At 39.9% G+C, this 16,555-nt stretch overlaps 1 protein-coding gene across 1 annotated transcript in view; it reads left to right on the forward strand.

Annotated features, from left to right (window-relative positions):
- Positions 1–204: 204 nt before the first annotated feature.
- The window catches only part of LOC128628267 (cytochrome P450 2C25-like), a gene marked incomplete at its 5' end in the record, with an annotated part of 28,170 nt that continues 11,819 nt past the window's right edge, over positions 205–16,555 (forward strand). The window contains 2 exons of the mRNA XM_053670871.1: positions 205–379; positions 575–724. Coding sequence (XP_053526846.1) covers positions 205–379; positions 575–724 — 325 coding nt within the window. The remainder of the gene's footprint in view (positions 380–574; positions 725–16,555) is intronic.

The raw sequence follows: 16,555 nt of genomic DNA on the forward strand, positions 1-16,555 counted from the left end.
ATATGTGTATAAATTACTCAGGCCATTTGCAGGCATATAAGTGGCAGCTATTCAGAATCACCCTCATACATATGTATTAATTTCAGAAATACTTTGGGCTATGTCACAGAATAAACACATAAATACAGGATGCTAATATCATTTTGAAGTAGGTACAATATATTGTCAAATAGGGACTACTTTTGATCATATTTGCATCTCCTTTCCATTTGCCAGCTCTCAAAAGTCTACGGCCCAGTGTTCACTGTGTACTTTGGCAGGAGGCCCACTGTGGTGCTGTATGGATATGAGGCAGTGAAGGAAGCCCTGATTGATCAGGCTGAGGAGTTCTCTGGCAGAGGAAGTTTTCCAGTGGTTGAAGAAGCAAACAAAGGAAAAGGTAGGTTCTTGTATATTCATATATTTTTAGTATTATAGTTGGGGTGGAGAGGATGGACAACAGGAGTTTGAAGATCTCTTCAGCAAAGTTTGGTCCATGCATGTGGCTCCAAGTGTCAGCTTCCTTCTCTGTGCCTAGCCCCTCCCTGACAGTTTCTGTTACCACCCTTTGGGGTCTTGCCCCAAACCCCAAAAGGAGTCTTTTTCAGCACTGGAAATGAATGGAAAGAGATGCGGCGCTTCTCCCTCATAACCCTGCGGAATTTGGGGATGGGCAAGAGGAGTATTGAGGACCGTGTTCAAGAGGAAGCCTGCTGCCTTGTGGAGGAGCTGAGGAAAACCAATGGTGGGTGATTCTCTATACTGTAACTCTGACCTTAACAGACTGGTGTGTTCCCTAGTGACGTCCTTGGAAATATTTCTAGGGCAGTCAAATCTTGTATATGGGTGGTGGTGTCAGCCCCATGTGAAGGAGGTTGTGTATTTATACTCCTTGCATGTGCATCCACAATTGTGAAGACAGTGTGGGTAGAAGGGGTCATTCAATCCTATTTTCTCCTGAACATTGTTTGATTATTTTCAAAGCTGAAATCACAAAGAAAGAAGAATTTTGAGTCATTTATTGAAAAAGTGAGGGAACATTGTTTTCCCTGCAGCATAAACACGGGTGATTTATTCTAGAGCCTTTCACCAGGTGGTACTTGCCAAGTGCACAAGGTGAGAATGACTCATCACACTCTTAAGGAGCACATAACAAATGGTGTGTGCTTTCATTAAAAGTGCCTATATTTGTATGCTCAGCCTCACAGGTATCTCTGAGAGTGGCTTTTAGGGTTCAGGCCTACATTTCATATATATACAGAATATGTATACATGATACACAGACATAGACAACAGTGAGGTGATGGCCAGAGGGAAGGAGTGGTTGGGGCTGAGTGGAAATGGGCAAAGGGGGGAGGGATGGGGACATCTGTACTAGTGTCAACAATAAAAACAAAGTTAAAAGACACATAACATGAAATGTGTTCTCTTAACAAATTATGAAGTGTACATCACAGTATTTTAACTATAATCACACTGTTGTACAGCAGGTCTCTAGAACTTCTCATCTTGCATAGCTGAAAGTCTGTACATATTGAGAGTTTGACTGTCATCAGCTTATTTCACTTAGCAAAATGTCCTCAAGTTTCATCAGTGTTGTAATATATAAGATTTCTTTTTTTTATTGTTGCTCAAGTACAGTTGTCCCCATTTCCCCCCACCAGGTCCCCCCACCCCACCCATCCCCACCACCCACCCTCATACCTACATCTTTTGGCTTTGTTGCTGTATCCTTTATAGATGTTCTTTTTAAAATTTTTAAAATTGATTGATTATCCTATTACAGTTTTCCCAATTTTTCCTCTTCTATTTCCCCTCCTCCCTGGACCCCCAAGCCTACAGCATTCACTCTATCTTAGTTCATGTCCATGGTTTGTACACATAAGTTCTTTCAGTCCTCTGTTTCCTATACTAATTTTAACCTCTCCCCATCTATTTTATTGCACTAATTATGCTTCTTCTTCCCTGTCCCTTCCTCCCATTCCTCCCTCCCCACTGAAATCTCTCTGTGTGATGTTTATTTCTCTGATTCTGTTCCTGTTCTAGCTGTTTGCTTGGTTTTTGTTTTTCTTTTCTTTTAGGTTCATTTATTGATAGCTGTGAGTTTGTTGTTGTTTTATCATTCATATTTTTTATCTTCTTTTTCTTACATAAGTTCCTCTTTTTTTAATGGAGTTTGGGGGGCAAGTAAAGAGCATATACTTATTTTATTTTTTGAAAGATTTTATTCATTTATCTTTAGAGGGGAAGGAGAAATGGAGAGAAACATCAATGTACGGTTGCCTTTCATGCATCCCCTGCTGGGAACTGGCCTGCAGGGAACCAGCCTGCAACCCAGGCATTTGCCCTGTGCCCTGACTGGGAATCGAACCGTGATCCTCTGGTTTGCAGGCCTGTGCTCAATCCACTGAGCTACACCAGCCAGGGCCATAAGTTCCTTTAACATTTCTGTATTAAGGGCATGACCACCTACACATTCCACCCTCCTTCTAAAAATAGTTTTCTAAAATAAGTTCCTGCCTTTCATGACTTCAAGTACTTCTTTCGCCCCTTCTTGCCTTAAGATTTCTTCTGAGAATTCAGCTGATAGTCTTTGGACCCTTTGTAGGTAACTGCCTCCTTTTCTCTTGCTGCTTTTAAGATTCTCTCCTTATCTTTAATTTTGGGTAATTTAATTATGATGTGTCTTACTGTGTTTCTTCTTGTATCCAACTTCTTTGGGACTTTCTGGGCTTCCTGGATTCCTGGACATATATTTCCTTAGCCAGAATGGGGAAGTTTTCATTCATTCTTTGTTCAAATAAGTTTTCAGTTTCTTGCTGTTGCTCTTCTTCTGGCACAGCTATAATTCAGATATTGGAATGTTTCAAGTTGTCCCAGAGGTTTGTAAGTCTCTCTTCACTTTTTTGAATTCTTGTTTCACTTTCTTTGAATTCTGTCCTTGTTGGATGTTTATGTTTTTTCATTTGTTCCAAAACATTGCTTTGAGTCCTGGTTTCCTTCCTGTCAGTGTTGGTTCCCTGAATATTTTCCTTTATTTCATTTTGGGTATCTTTCATTTGTTTTTTCATTTTTTGACAAAGCTCAATCAGTTCTGTGAGCATTTTGATTACCAGGGCTTTAAATTCTCCATCAGATAGGTTAGCTATCTCTCCATCACTTAGTTCTCTTCCTGAAGCTCTGTTCTTTCGTTTGGGCCATATTTCTTGTCTTGGTGCACCTGGTAAGTTGCAAGGGGGCAGGGCCTTAGGTATTCATTCACCTGGGCAGGGCAACCCTCTTTGTTGTGTTGGTGGTGCTGTCTGTGTGGGAATGGCCAGAGAGGGAAGGATGCAGCTCACCTGCTTGGCTCTAGCTCCACTTTCCAAAGAACCCTTGTGTGAGACTGGGAGTTTCTCCCTGCATGGCAACCCCCAGCACAGTTCACAGTCAGCTCTGAGTCTCAGTTTTGTTTTCTGCCAGCCTCAACTGTGTGGTCGCCACCTCCTCTTAGTTTTTTTGAGCTGGCCCATCCCAAGCAGTCTGCTACTTGACTGTGGATTTTCTCAGCTCACCTGCCCACACAGCCTCAGTGCACGTTCTTACTGGTCTGGTTGTTCTGGCTGATTTTTTCTTTAATTCCTTGGTTGTCAGAGTTCCATGCACTATGATTTTCTGGTGCTTCTGTTGTTTATTGATTTTAGATTGGTTGTCATCCTCCTTTTGATCGTGTGAGAAAGTGAAGGGTTGCTACCTATGCCTCCATCTTGGCTGCATCCCCAGAGTCTTTATTCCTATATTCTAAAATTGGTACATGGATGGTTCTATGCCTGAGCTCTGGGGTCCACAGCCCTGTCTGCACCATGTGGGCTGGGGATTTCTTTATAGATGCTCTTCGATGGCCCTTTTCCTATTTTCTCTCATTATCTCCCTCTGCCCTCCCCTCTGGTTACTGTCAGTGTGTTCTTTATTGCAATGTCTCTGTTTATATTTTTCTTGCTTGTTTGTTTTGTTGATTAGGTTCCACTTATACATGAGATCATATGGTATTTGTCTTTCACTGCATGGTTTATTTCACTTAGCATAATGCTCTCTAGTTCCATCCATATTGTCACAAATGGTAGGAGCTCTTTCTTACTTTCTGCTGTGCAGACCATTGCCAAATGTATCATAGATTTTTTTATCTACTCGTTTATTGATGGGCACTTGGGTTGCTTCCAGCACTTGACTATTGTAAATTGTGCTGCTATGAACATTAGGGTGCATAGATTCTTTTGGATTATTGTTTCAGGATCCTTGAAGTATATCCCAGTAGTGGAATTGCCAGGTGAAAAGGCTTTTCCATTTTAGTTTTCTAAGGAATTCCATAATGTTTGCCACAGTGGCTGCAGCAGTCTTCATTCCCACCAACAGTGCATTCTCCACAACCTCGCCAGCACTTGTTTGTTGATTTGTTTATGATGGTCATTCTGACTGGTGTGAAGTGGTATTTAATCCTGGTTTTAATTTGCATCTCTCTGATGGCTAGTGATGCTGAGCATCCTTTCATATTTCTCAGAGTTCTCTGTATGTCCTCCTTGGAGAAGTGTCTGTTCAGATCATTAGAAAACATACCATTTTCTAATTGGATTGTTTGTCTTTCTGGAGTGAAGTAATGTGATTTCTTTTTTTTTAAATTAATTAATTTATTTATCTTTAGAGAGGAAGGGAAAGAGAGAGGAAGAGAAATATCAATGTATGGTTGCCTTTTTGTGCATCCCCTGCTGGGAACTGGCCTGCAGGGAACCGGCCTGCAACCCAGGCATGTGCCCTGACTGGGAATCGAACCATGATCGTGTGGTTCGCAGGCCCATGCTCAATCCACTGAGCTACGCTAGCCAGGGCTAGTGATTTCTTTACATATATTGGATATCAAACCATTGTCTGAGGTATCATTTGCAAATATATTTTCCTGTATGGTTGGTTCCCTTTTCAATTTGCTGATGTTTTCTTTACTCATGCAGAAGCTTTCTATTTTTATGAGGTCCATTTTGTTTATTCCTTCCTTTATGTCTCTTGCTCTAGGGGATGTATGGCTGAAGATATTGCTGCATGGACTATCTGAGATTTTTCTGCCTATGTTCTCCTCTTGAGATTTTATGGTGTCACCACTTTCATTTAAGTCTTTTTTTCCATCTTGAGTTTATTTTGGTCTGTGGTGTATGTTGTTGGTTGAATATAAATTGTTGAAATGTTTGTTCTGTATCTGTGAAATATGCCATTGGTATTTTAGTAGGGATTGCACTAATCTACAAATTGCTTTTAGTAGTATGGACATGTTGATGTTGTTAATTCTTCCAGTCCATGAACATAGTACATGCTTCCTTTTGTTTGTGTGTTCCTTAATTTCTTTTACCAGTATTGTGTAGTTTTCTGAGTACAGGTCTTTTACCTCCTTTGTTAGGATTATTTCTAGGTACTTTATTTTTCTTGTTACTTCATCAATAGGATATTTTTTCTGATTTCTTTCTTTTTTTTTTAAAGATTTTATTTATTTATCTTTAGAGGGGAAAGGGAAGGAGAGAGGGAAAGAAATATCAATGTATGGTTGCCTCTCATGTGTTCTGTGCCTGGAACTGGCCTGCAACCCAGGCAGGTACCCTGACTGAGAATCGAACCACGATCCTCTGGTTCGCAGTCCCGCACTCAATCCACTGAGCTACACCAGCCAGGGCTGATTTATTTTTCTGATATTTCATTGTACAAAAATGCCTTCAATTTCTGAATATTAACTTTCTGTCCTGCTGTTTTGCCAAATTCACTTATTAGGTGCAGTAGGTTTTTGGTGGATTCTATAAGATTTTCTTTTTTAAAAAATATATTTTATTGATTATGCCATTACAGTTGTTCTGTTCCCTCCCTTTATTCCCATCTACTCTGCACACCCCTCCCCCACCATTCCCCCATCGTGTCATCTGCAAACAATGACAGTTTTGCTTCTTCCTTTCCAATTTGGATGCCTTTTATTTCTCCTTCTTGTGTGATCACTCTAGCTAGGATATCCAGTACTATGTTGAATAGAAGTGGTGAAAATGAAACTCCCAGCCTAAATAGAAGTGCACTGTGCCCCATGCACAATGAAATGAAGGTCAAGTACAAATTTAAAAACAACAAAAAACAACCAAAAACTGCCAGAAAATTGAACTGTATGGGAGTTTGACAACCAAGGAATTGCAGAAACAGCATTCATCCAGAGTGGTAGGAGGGGTGAAGATGGGCAGCTAGAGTGAAGAGGACTCACAGAAAGGTGGCAACTGGAGGACAGGGCAAGGCAGCAGCTGGCAGAGTGGGCGGTCCCACATTTGGGTGTGGATAAACTGGGAGGAACAACTGGAAAGTGAGACACACCACACAATCCAGGGTTCCAACTCAGGAAAATAAAGCCTCTAATCCTCTGACTGAAAACATCTGTGGGAGTAGGGACAGTGGGAGAAACTCTCAATCTCACAGGAAAGTTCCTTGGAGAGACTCACAGGGTCCTAGAATGTACACAAACCCACTAACCCTGGCATCAGCATCATAAGTTCCCAATTTGCTTGTGGGTAGCAGAAAGTGACTGAAAGGAGGTCGGAAGAGAGCCCAGCAAGCAGCATTGCTCTCTCTTGAGTGCAGACCCCGTGCCACATACAGTGCCACAAAGCAGCAATGTTAGTTGCCCACCCTGACCAATGCCTAAGATTCTCCACTTACTATGTAACAGGCACCTTGAGACCAAAAAACAAAAAAAGGCTCAAATGAAGGAACCCATCAAAGCTCCAGAAAAAATAGAACTAAGTGATAAAGAGGTAGCCAACCTATCAGATGCGCACTTCAAAATACTGGTAATCAGGATGCTCACAGAAATGGTTGAGCATGGTTGCAAAATAGAGGAAAATATGAAGGCTGTGAAAAGTGAAATAAAGGGAAATGTACAGGGAACCAACAGTGAAGGTAAGGAAAGTGGGACTCAAATTAACAGTTTGGACCAGAAGGAAGAAATAAACATTCAACTGGAACAGGATAAAGAAACAAGAATTCAAAAAATAAGTAGAGGCTTAGGAACCTCTGAGGCAACTTTAAACATTCCAACATCATAATCATAGGGGAATCATCATCATCATAATCTCCCAGCAGGAGAAGAGAAAGACAAAAAATTGAGAACTTATCTGAAAAAATAACGACAGAGAACTTCCCCAGTCTTTCAAAGAAAATAGGCTTCCAGGAATCCAGGAAGCCCAGAGAGTCCCAAAGAAGTGGTGCCCAAACAGGAACACACCAAGGCACATCATCATTAAGCTATCCAAGATTAAAGATAAGGAGAGAATCTTAAAAGTAGCAAGAGAAAAGGAGGCAGTTACCTACAAAGGAGTTCCCTTAAGACTATCAGCTGATTTTTCAAAAGAAACCTTAAAGGCAAGAAAGGCACTAAAAAAAATGTATTCAAAGTCATGAAAGGCAAGGACCTATATCCATGATTACTCTATCCAGCAAGTCTATCATTTACAATAGATGCACAGGTGAAGTGCTTTACAGATAAGGTTAAGTTAAAGGGGTTCATCATCACCAAACTCTTTGTATATGAAATGTTTAAGGGTCTTATCTACAAATTAGAAGATCAAAACTATGAACAGTAAAATGACGACACTCACAATTGTCAACAACTGAACCTAAAAAAAGAAAAAGAAAAAGAAAAAGAAAAACAAACTAAGGAAACAACTAAGGAAATAACAGGAACAGAAATGGAGATCACATGGAGGTTATAAGGAGGGAAGGGGAAGTGGGTAATGGGGGAAAAGGTGCAGAAAATAAGATGCACAAATAGTACGTAGCATAATTGGTACCTAGCATAATTTGTACCTAGCATTAATAGGTACAAAACAGAAAGAGGGATTTAAGGTAGTACAAGGAATGTAGCAGCCAAAGAACTTACATGGAGGACCCATGAATATGAACTAAGGGTGGAGGGTGATACAGGTGGGAGGGGGTATATGGTGGAGGGGAATAAAGGGGGGAAATGGGATGACTGTAATAGCATAATCAATAAAATACATTTAGAAAAAGAAGTGGTGAGGAAGTTCTCAGATCCTGTGCCACTGCCATAACGATGGGACTGGACACTGGGGAGTCAGGTACAGAAGCCGGGACACTTCAAACCCCTGAGACAGCCCTGGGTGGCAGAGGAGCCCTCTATGGGAACTGGAACGGTTTCAGCCCCTGTGCTGCTGCCATAGCGATGGGACTGGACACTGGGGAATCAGGTACGGGAGTTGGGACTTTCTAAGCCTCTGTGCCACTGCCATAGAGACAGGACTAGACGCCGGGGAGTCAGGTACGGAAACCGGGACACTCCAAGCCCCTGTGACGGCCCTGGGTGGCAGAGAGAGCCAGATACGGGAGCCAGGACATTCCCAGCCTCTGTGCCACTGCCGTAGTAACGGGCCTGGGTGCTTGAGGAGGCGGCTACTAGAGCCGGGACATTCAGCAGTGGTAGGCGACCAACGCAGGGACCAGCGCGAGGACCAGCGTGAGTGTAGGTGGAGACGAAGAACATCAAGAAACTTCAAGGAGTCTGCACCACTGAACTTCACAAGGATCATACCACAGAAGTTTACACTATAAAACCAGTGTTTCAGAACAGATCAATTTCGGAAGCAGAGACTAACAAGAAGAGTCTCAAACAATGGGAAGACAAAGAAAAAATCCCCAAGTGAAAGAAAAGGCAGAAACTTCAGAAAGAATGTTAGATGAAATAGAGGCTGATCAACTATCAGACAGTGAATTCAAAGCACTGGTTATTACGAAGTTCAAAGAGCTCACAGTGAACTACCAGAAACTACAGGGGAACTATAATGATCTCTCTGCAAACTACAGCAACATCAAAAAGGAAATGGAAATTATCAGCAAGAGACAAGAGGAAATGAAGAATACAATTTCCGAATTGAAGTACACAGTAGAAAGTTTCCAAAGTAGGATAGATGAAGCGGAGGATAGGATTAGTGAGTTGGAGGACAAGGTAGAAAGCATCTCACAGAAATAGCAAGAAAATGAAAAGAGGCTCAGAAAGAATGAAGAGGGATTAAGAGAAATGCAAGACAATATGAAACGTAATAATATCCGAATAATAGGAATACCAGAAGGAGAAGAAGAAGAACAAGGGATAGAAAACGTATTTGAATGAGTAATGAGAGAAAATTTTCCTAATTTGATAAGAGAAAAAGTATCACAAATCCAGGAATCACAGAGAGTCCCAACTAAGAGGAACCCAAGGAGGCCCACTTCAAGACACATCATCATCAAAATGGCAAAATTACAAGACAAAGAGAGAATCTTAAAGGCAGCAAGGGAGAAAAAAAGAAATAACATACAAGGGAGCCCCAATAAGGTTAGCTACTGACTTCTCAATGGAAACACTTCAAGCAAGAAGAGAATGGCAAGAAATATTTCAAGTAATGAGAACCAGAGGCCTACAACCAAGGCTACTTTACCCAGCAAGGCTCTCAATCAAGATAGATGGCCAAATAAAGAGCTTCCAAGACAAAAGAAGTCTAAAAGAATATGCCTCCACCAAACCAGCTCTACAAGAAATACTAAAAGGACTGCTTTAAGGGAAGGAAGGATAAGAGGGAGACAGAGAGGAACACAGGTACAAAAATGGCAATGAATAAGTACCTATCAATAATAACTTTAAATGTAAATGGATTAAATTCTCCAATCAAAAGACACAGAATAGCTGAATGGATAAGAAAGCATGACCCACACATATGTTGCCTACAAGAGACCCACCTCAGGACAAAGGACCATCACAGACTAAAAGTGAAAGGCTGGAAACAAATTTACCAAGCAAACGGACAAGAAAAAAAAGCTGGGGTAGCAATTCTCATATCCGACAAAATAGACTTCAAAAAGAGGACCATAAAGAGAGACCTAGAAGGTCACTTCATAATACTCAAGGGGAGAATCCACCAAGAAGACATTAACATCATAAATATATATGCACCCAACATAGGAGCACCCAAATATATCAAGAAAATCTTAGAGGACTTCAAGAAAGATATTGACAGCAACACAATTATAGTAGGGGATTTGAACACCCCACTATCAAAAATGGACAGATCTTCCAAACAAATTATCAACAAAGATATTGTGGCATTAAACAATACCCTAGATGAAATGGACTTAACTGATATATATAGAGCTCTTCATCCCAAAGAAGCTAAGTACACATTCTTTTCAAATGCACATGGAACATTTTCAAAGATAGACCACATGATAGGACACAAAACGAGCCTCAAAAAATTCAAGAAAATTGAAATCATACTAAGCATCTTCTCTGACCACAAGAGACTGAAATTAGAAACTGACCCCAAAGAAAAAAACCCAATGCACCCAAAAACATGGAGACTGACTGGTATGCTATTAAACAAGAATGGGTCAAGAATGAAATTAGGGAAGAAATCAAAACATTTCTGGAAACAAATGAAAATGATCTCACAACAACCCAAAACTTATGGGGCACAGCAAAAACAGTCCTGAAAGGGAAGTTTATAGCAATACAGGCCTACCTAAAGAAAATAGAAACATTTCAAACAAACAACCTAACCCTACGCCTGCAAGAACTCGAGGAACAACAACAAAGACAGCCCAGAGCAAGTAGAAGGAAGGAAATAACCAAGATTAGAGCAGAATTAAATGACATAGAAACTAAAAGCACAATTTTAAGGATCAATGAATCCAGGAGTTGGTTCTTTGAGAAGATAAACAAAATAGACAAGCCTTTAAGTAGGTTCATCAAGAAAAGAAGACAGAGGACACAAATAAACACAATCAGAAATGAAACAGGAAAGATTACAACTGATACCACAGAAATAGAAGAGATTGTAAGAAATTACTATGAAGAACTGTATGCCAAGGAATTTGAAAATCTAGGGGAAATGGACACATTTCTAGAAAAATACAATCTTCCAAAACTCAGTGAAAAAGAGCAGAAAATCTAAATACACTAATAACAGCAAAAGAAATTGAAGCAGTAATCAAAAAACTCCCATCACACAAAAGCCCCAGACCAGATGGTTTCACAGGAGAATTCTACAAAACATTTAAGGAAGAGCTAACCCCTATTCTCCACAGACTATTCCAAAATATCCAGAAGGATGGAAAACTCCCAAATTCTTCTTATGAAGCCAGCATCATCTTACTTCCAAAACCAGATAGAGACACAACAAAGAAAGAAAACTTCAGGCCAATATCACTGATGAACATAGATGCTAAAATCCTCAATGAAATATTGGCAAATCGCATCCAACAATATATCAAAAAGATCATACACCATGATCAAGTGGGATTCATCCCAGGTATGCAAGGATGGTTCAATATTCGCAAATCAGTAAATGTGATACATCACATAAACAAAAGCCAAGACAAAAATCACATGATCATATCAATAGATGCGGAAAAAGTTTTCGATAAGGTACAACACCCATTTATGATAAAAACACTCAGCAAAGTGGGAATACAGGGAGCATTTCTCAAAATAATAAAGGCCATGTATGAGAGACCTACAGCCAGTATCATACTCAATGGGCAAAAACTAAAAGCTTTTCCACTAAGATCAGGAACAAGACAAGGTTGTCCACTTTCACCACTTCTATTCAATATAGTATTGGAAGTTTTAGCCACAGCGATCAGGCAAGAAAAGGAAATAAAAGGCATCCAAATAGGAAAGGAGGAAACAAAACTGTCACTGTTTGCAGATGACACGATAGTGTACATGGAAAATCCTATAGACTTTACCCAAAAACTGCTCAAACTAATTAATGAGTTTGGCAAAACAGCTGGTTACAAAGTCAATATCCAGAAATCAAAGGCATTTTTGTATACCAACAGTGAATCAGCAGAAGCAGAAATAAAGAGAAAAATCCCATTTGATATAGCAAAAAGAAAAATAAAATATCTGGGAATAAACCTAACTAAGGAGGTAAAAAACCTGTATGCAGAAAACTACATAGCCCTGAAGAACGAAATCAAGGAAGACACAAACAAATGGAAACATATACCTTGTTCATGGATTGGAAGAATTAACATCATCAAAATGTCCATACTACCCAAAGCAATATACAGATTCAATGCAATACCTATTAAAGTACCAATGGCATATTTCACAGACATAGAACAAATACTTCGAAAATTTATATGGAACCATAAACAAGCCTGAATAGCAGCTGCTCTTTTGAGAAAGAAGAACAAAGTAGGGGGGATCACAATACCTGATATCAAACTGTATTACAAGGCCACTGTAATCAAAACAGCCTGGTACTGGCATAAAAACAGGCACATAGACCAATGGAGCAGAACAGAGAGCCCAGAAATCAACCCAACTCTCTACAGTCAATTAATATTTGACAAAGGGGGCAGTAACATCAAATGGAGTAAAGATAGCCTCTTCAACAAATGGTGTTGGGAGAACTGGACAGCTACGTGCAAAAAAAAATGAAACTTGAGCACAGACTTACACCATACACCAAAATAAATTCAAGGTGGATAAAAGACTTAAATGTAAGTCATAACACCATTAAAGTCCTAGAGGAGAACATTGGCAAGAAAATCTCAGATATTTCACGCAGCAACTTCTTTACTGATATGTCCCCTAGAGTAAGGAATGTAAAGGAAAGAATAAACAAATGGGATCTCATCAAAATAAAAAGCTTCTGCATGGCTAAAGAAAACAGTATTAAATTAGCAAGACAACCAACTGTATGGGAAAACATATTTGCCAATGATACCTCAGACAAAGGTTTAATCTCCCAAATATACAAACAACTTACACGACTCCACTCTAAGAAGACACCCAACCCAATTAGAAAATGGGAAAAGGACTTGAACAGACACTTCTCCAAGGAGGACATACAGAACATTCAGAGACACATGAAGAGATGCTCAATATCGTTAGCTATCAGAGAGATGCAAATTAAAACCACAATGAGATACCACTTTACACCAATCAGGATGGCTATCATAAACAAAGCAACAAACAACAAATGTTGGAGAGGTTGTGGGGAAAAGGGGTCCTTAGTTCACTGTTGGTGGGATTGCAGACTGGTACAACCATTATGGAAAACAGTATGGAATTTTCTCAGAAAAATAAAAAATCGACCTGCCTTTTGACCCAGCAATTCCACTGCTGGGATTATATCCTAAGAATCCTAAAACATCAATATCAAAGAACCTATGCACCACAATGTTCATAGCAGCACAATTTACAATAGCCAAGAGTTGGAAGCAATCTAGGTGAGCAATCCATCAGTAAATGAATGGATCCAAAAATTGTGGTACATATACACAATGGAATTCTATGCTGCAGAGAGAAAGAAGGAGCTACTACCCTTTGCAACAACATGGATGGAACTGGAAAGCATTATGCTGAGTGAAATAGGCCAGGCATTGAAGGACAAATACCATATGATCTCACCTTTAACAGGAAGCTAAACAACAAAACAAACAAGCAAGCAGGAAAAAAACCCACAAAGACACTGAAATAGAGAACAAGGGGACAGTGACCAGAGGGGGAGAAGGAAGGGAAGTTAAGGGGGGAAAAGGGGGAGGGATTTGGAGGAACAAATAGGAAGGACACAGGGGACGAGAAATAAGGGGGGTGGAAAGGGGAGGGAGTGGGGAGCAAGGGGGGGGGAGGCTGGGATGGGAAAAATAGACAAAAAACTGTACTTAAAAAATAAATAATAAATAAACATAAAAAAATAAATAAATTTCACAACTCAAAGACCAATATAAATTTTTAAAAAAAAAGTGGTGAAAGTGGACATTCTTCTCTTGTTCCTGATCTTAGTGGGAAAGCTTTTAGTTTTTGCTCATTGAGTGTGATGTTGGCTGTAGGTTTCTCATATATGACATTTATTATGTTGAGGAAGAGCTAACCCATATCTTTCACAGACTATTCCAAAAAGTCCAAGAAGAGGGAAGACTCCCAAACCCTTCTTATGAAGCCAGCATCATCCCAATCCAAAACCAGATAAAGACACAACCAAGAAAAAAAACTACAGGCCAATATTGCTGATAAACATAGGTGCTAAATGCCTCAACAAAATATTGGAAAACCATATCCAGGAATACATTAAAAAGATCATACCCCATGATCAAGCGGGATTCATCCCAGGGATTCAAGGATGATACATTATTTTAAAAAAATAAACATAATGCATCACATAAAAGGAAAGACAAAAATCACACGATCATATCAATAGATGTGGAAAAAGCATTTGACAAGGTACAGCACCCATATGTGGTAAAAATAGTCAGTAAAGTAGGAATAGAGGGACCATACCTCAACATAAAAAAGAACATTTTAAAAAACCATACCACTCCTGTAGGCCAGTTCCCTGCAGGCCAGTTCCCAGCAGGGGACGCACAAAAGACAACCATACATTGATGTTTCTCTCCCTCTCTCCTTCCCCCCCTTCCCCTCTAAAGATAAATAAATAATAAAATATTTTTAAAAATGCCATTAGAATTTGGATAGAGGTTTTATTGAATTTATAAATGGCTTCAAGTAATATGGACATTTTCACACTATTAATTCTTTTTGCCCACGAACATGGAATATCTTTCCACTTATTTGGGCCTTCTTCAATTAGTTTCATTAATGTCTTATAAGAGATAAATGTATGGATCTTTCACTTCCTTGAGTAAAATTATTCCTAAGTATTCTAATCTTTTGCAATTTAAAAAGGGATTTTTCTTTATTTCTATTTCAGAGAGTTTGTTGTTAGTGTGTAGAAATGCCCTGAGTCAGGTAAGACAGATGCAAATCCCTTTGGTAACCCTTCAAAAAGCCAGAACACCAGATGCATGCTCCACTTCTCTCCCTTCCCTTTAAGGGAAGAGCCTCAGGTTGTGTATCATTTTTAACTTGTGCCAAGCCAAGCTGGCTACAGCCAGACACGACTTCCTTTTCCTTTATTCTCAGTGGTCTCAGGCTATCGGTGCACCAAGGGAGGAAAGAGAAACCAGTCCCTCTGTAGCCCACTGGATAGCTGCCACATTGGTTGCATGTTCCATCCTTCTCTTTCATGTGATGGAGTAGTCATGACCTGAGGCATTTTCTTCCAGAAATGAGTTGTGTCAGCTGGGGAGAAGTGCTGGTGCAGGAACAGTGAAATTGCTCTTGTTACCTGTTCCCTTTTTCTTCACCTGAGGACATACTTAAAGAGGGGAAGGGAGGGAGAGAGAGGGAGAGAAACATTGATGTGAGAGAGAGACATCTATCAGTTGTCTCCCATACACTTCCTGACAAGGGACTGAACCCACAACCTTGGTATGGGCCCTGATTGGGAATTGAACCCAGAACCCTGTATATCCTGGATAATGCTCCTCCATCTGATCCACCCTGGCCAGAGCTTGTTACTAGATTTAACGTGCCTGTTTTCAGCTTCATGTTAGGCTATGGCACTGCAACTCTTTTCTTTTTTTTTTTTTTTAAAGATTTTATTTATTTATCTTTAGAGGGGAAGGGGAAGGGGAATGAAGGAGAGAGGGAGAGAATATCAGTGTATGGTTGCCTCTCATGGATTCCCTGCTGGGAACTGGCCTGCCACCCAGGCATGTGGCCTGACTGGGAATAGAACCACAATCCTCTGGTTCGCAGGACTGCACTCAATCCACTGAGCTACACCAGCCAGGGTGGGTACTGCAACTCCTTAATTGGAATCTGGAAATCATGTAAAGGAAGTTTAGTCCATATATAATTGCTAAATTATATTTCTGTGGTGGACATGGTATCCACCATCTTCCTAATGCCATTTTGCATAATACTTACAATTCAAGTCATTCTTAATTGTATCTATAGATGTGAATTTTGGATCTCTTTACACATACTGATCTTTCAACAGTCATTTGATTGCAACAGGCTTATTTTATAGATCCCCTACGAAAAAAAGAACACTTTTTTCTTATGTAATCACCACATAGTTATGTGTGTCTATGAGGGTTTTTTTGTTAATCCCTTCACATTTTTCACCAGTGAGAGCTAACCACCTGCCAGTCTAACAGCTGTCAGTCTGTTCTCTGTAGCTGAGTCTGTTACTATTTTATTTGTTATTTTGTTCATTAGATTCCACATATAAGTGAAATTGTGTGGCATTTGTCTTTCTCTGACTAGCTTAGTTCACTTAGCATAATACTCTACTGGTCCATCCATGCTGTTGTAAAAGGTAAGATGGCATTCTTTTTTTTTTTTTTTTTACGGCCAAATAGTATTCCATTGTGTAAATGTCCTATAGTTATTTCATCCACTTGTCTATTGATGGACTCTTGGGCTGATTCCATATCTTGGCAATTGCAAATAATGCTGCAGTGAACATAGGGATGCTTATGTTCTTCCAAATTACTGTTTTGGGTTCCTTTTGATGTATTCCCAGAAGTGGGATCACTGGGTCAAAAGGCACATGCATTTATCATTTTTTGAGGGGTATCTGTACTACTTGTGCTACACCAATCTGCATTCCTGCCAACAGCGCACAATGGTTCCATTTTCTCCACATCCTCTTCAACATTTGTCATTTGTTGATTT

This window comes from Artibeus jamaicensis, unplaced genomic scaffold, assembly GCF_021234435.1.
Source record: "Artibeus jamaicensis isolate MK-2021 breed Jamaican fruit bat unplaced genomic scaffold, CSHL_Jam_final contig_1792, whole genome shotgun sequence".
Lineage (NCBI taxonomy): Eukaryota > Metazoa > Chordata > Mammalia > Chiroptera > Phyllostomidae > Artibeus > Artibeus jamaicensis.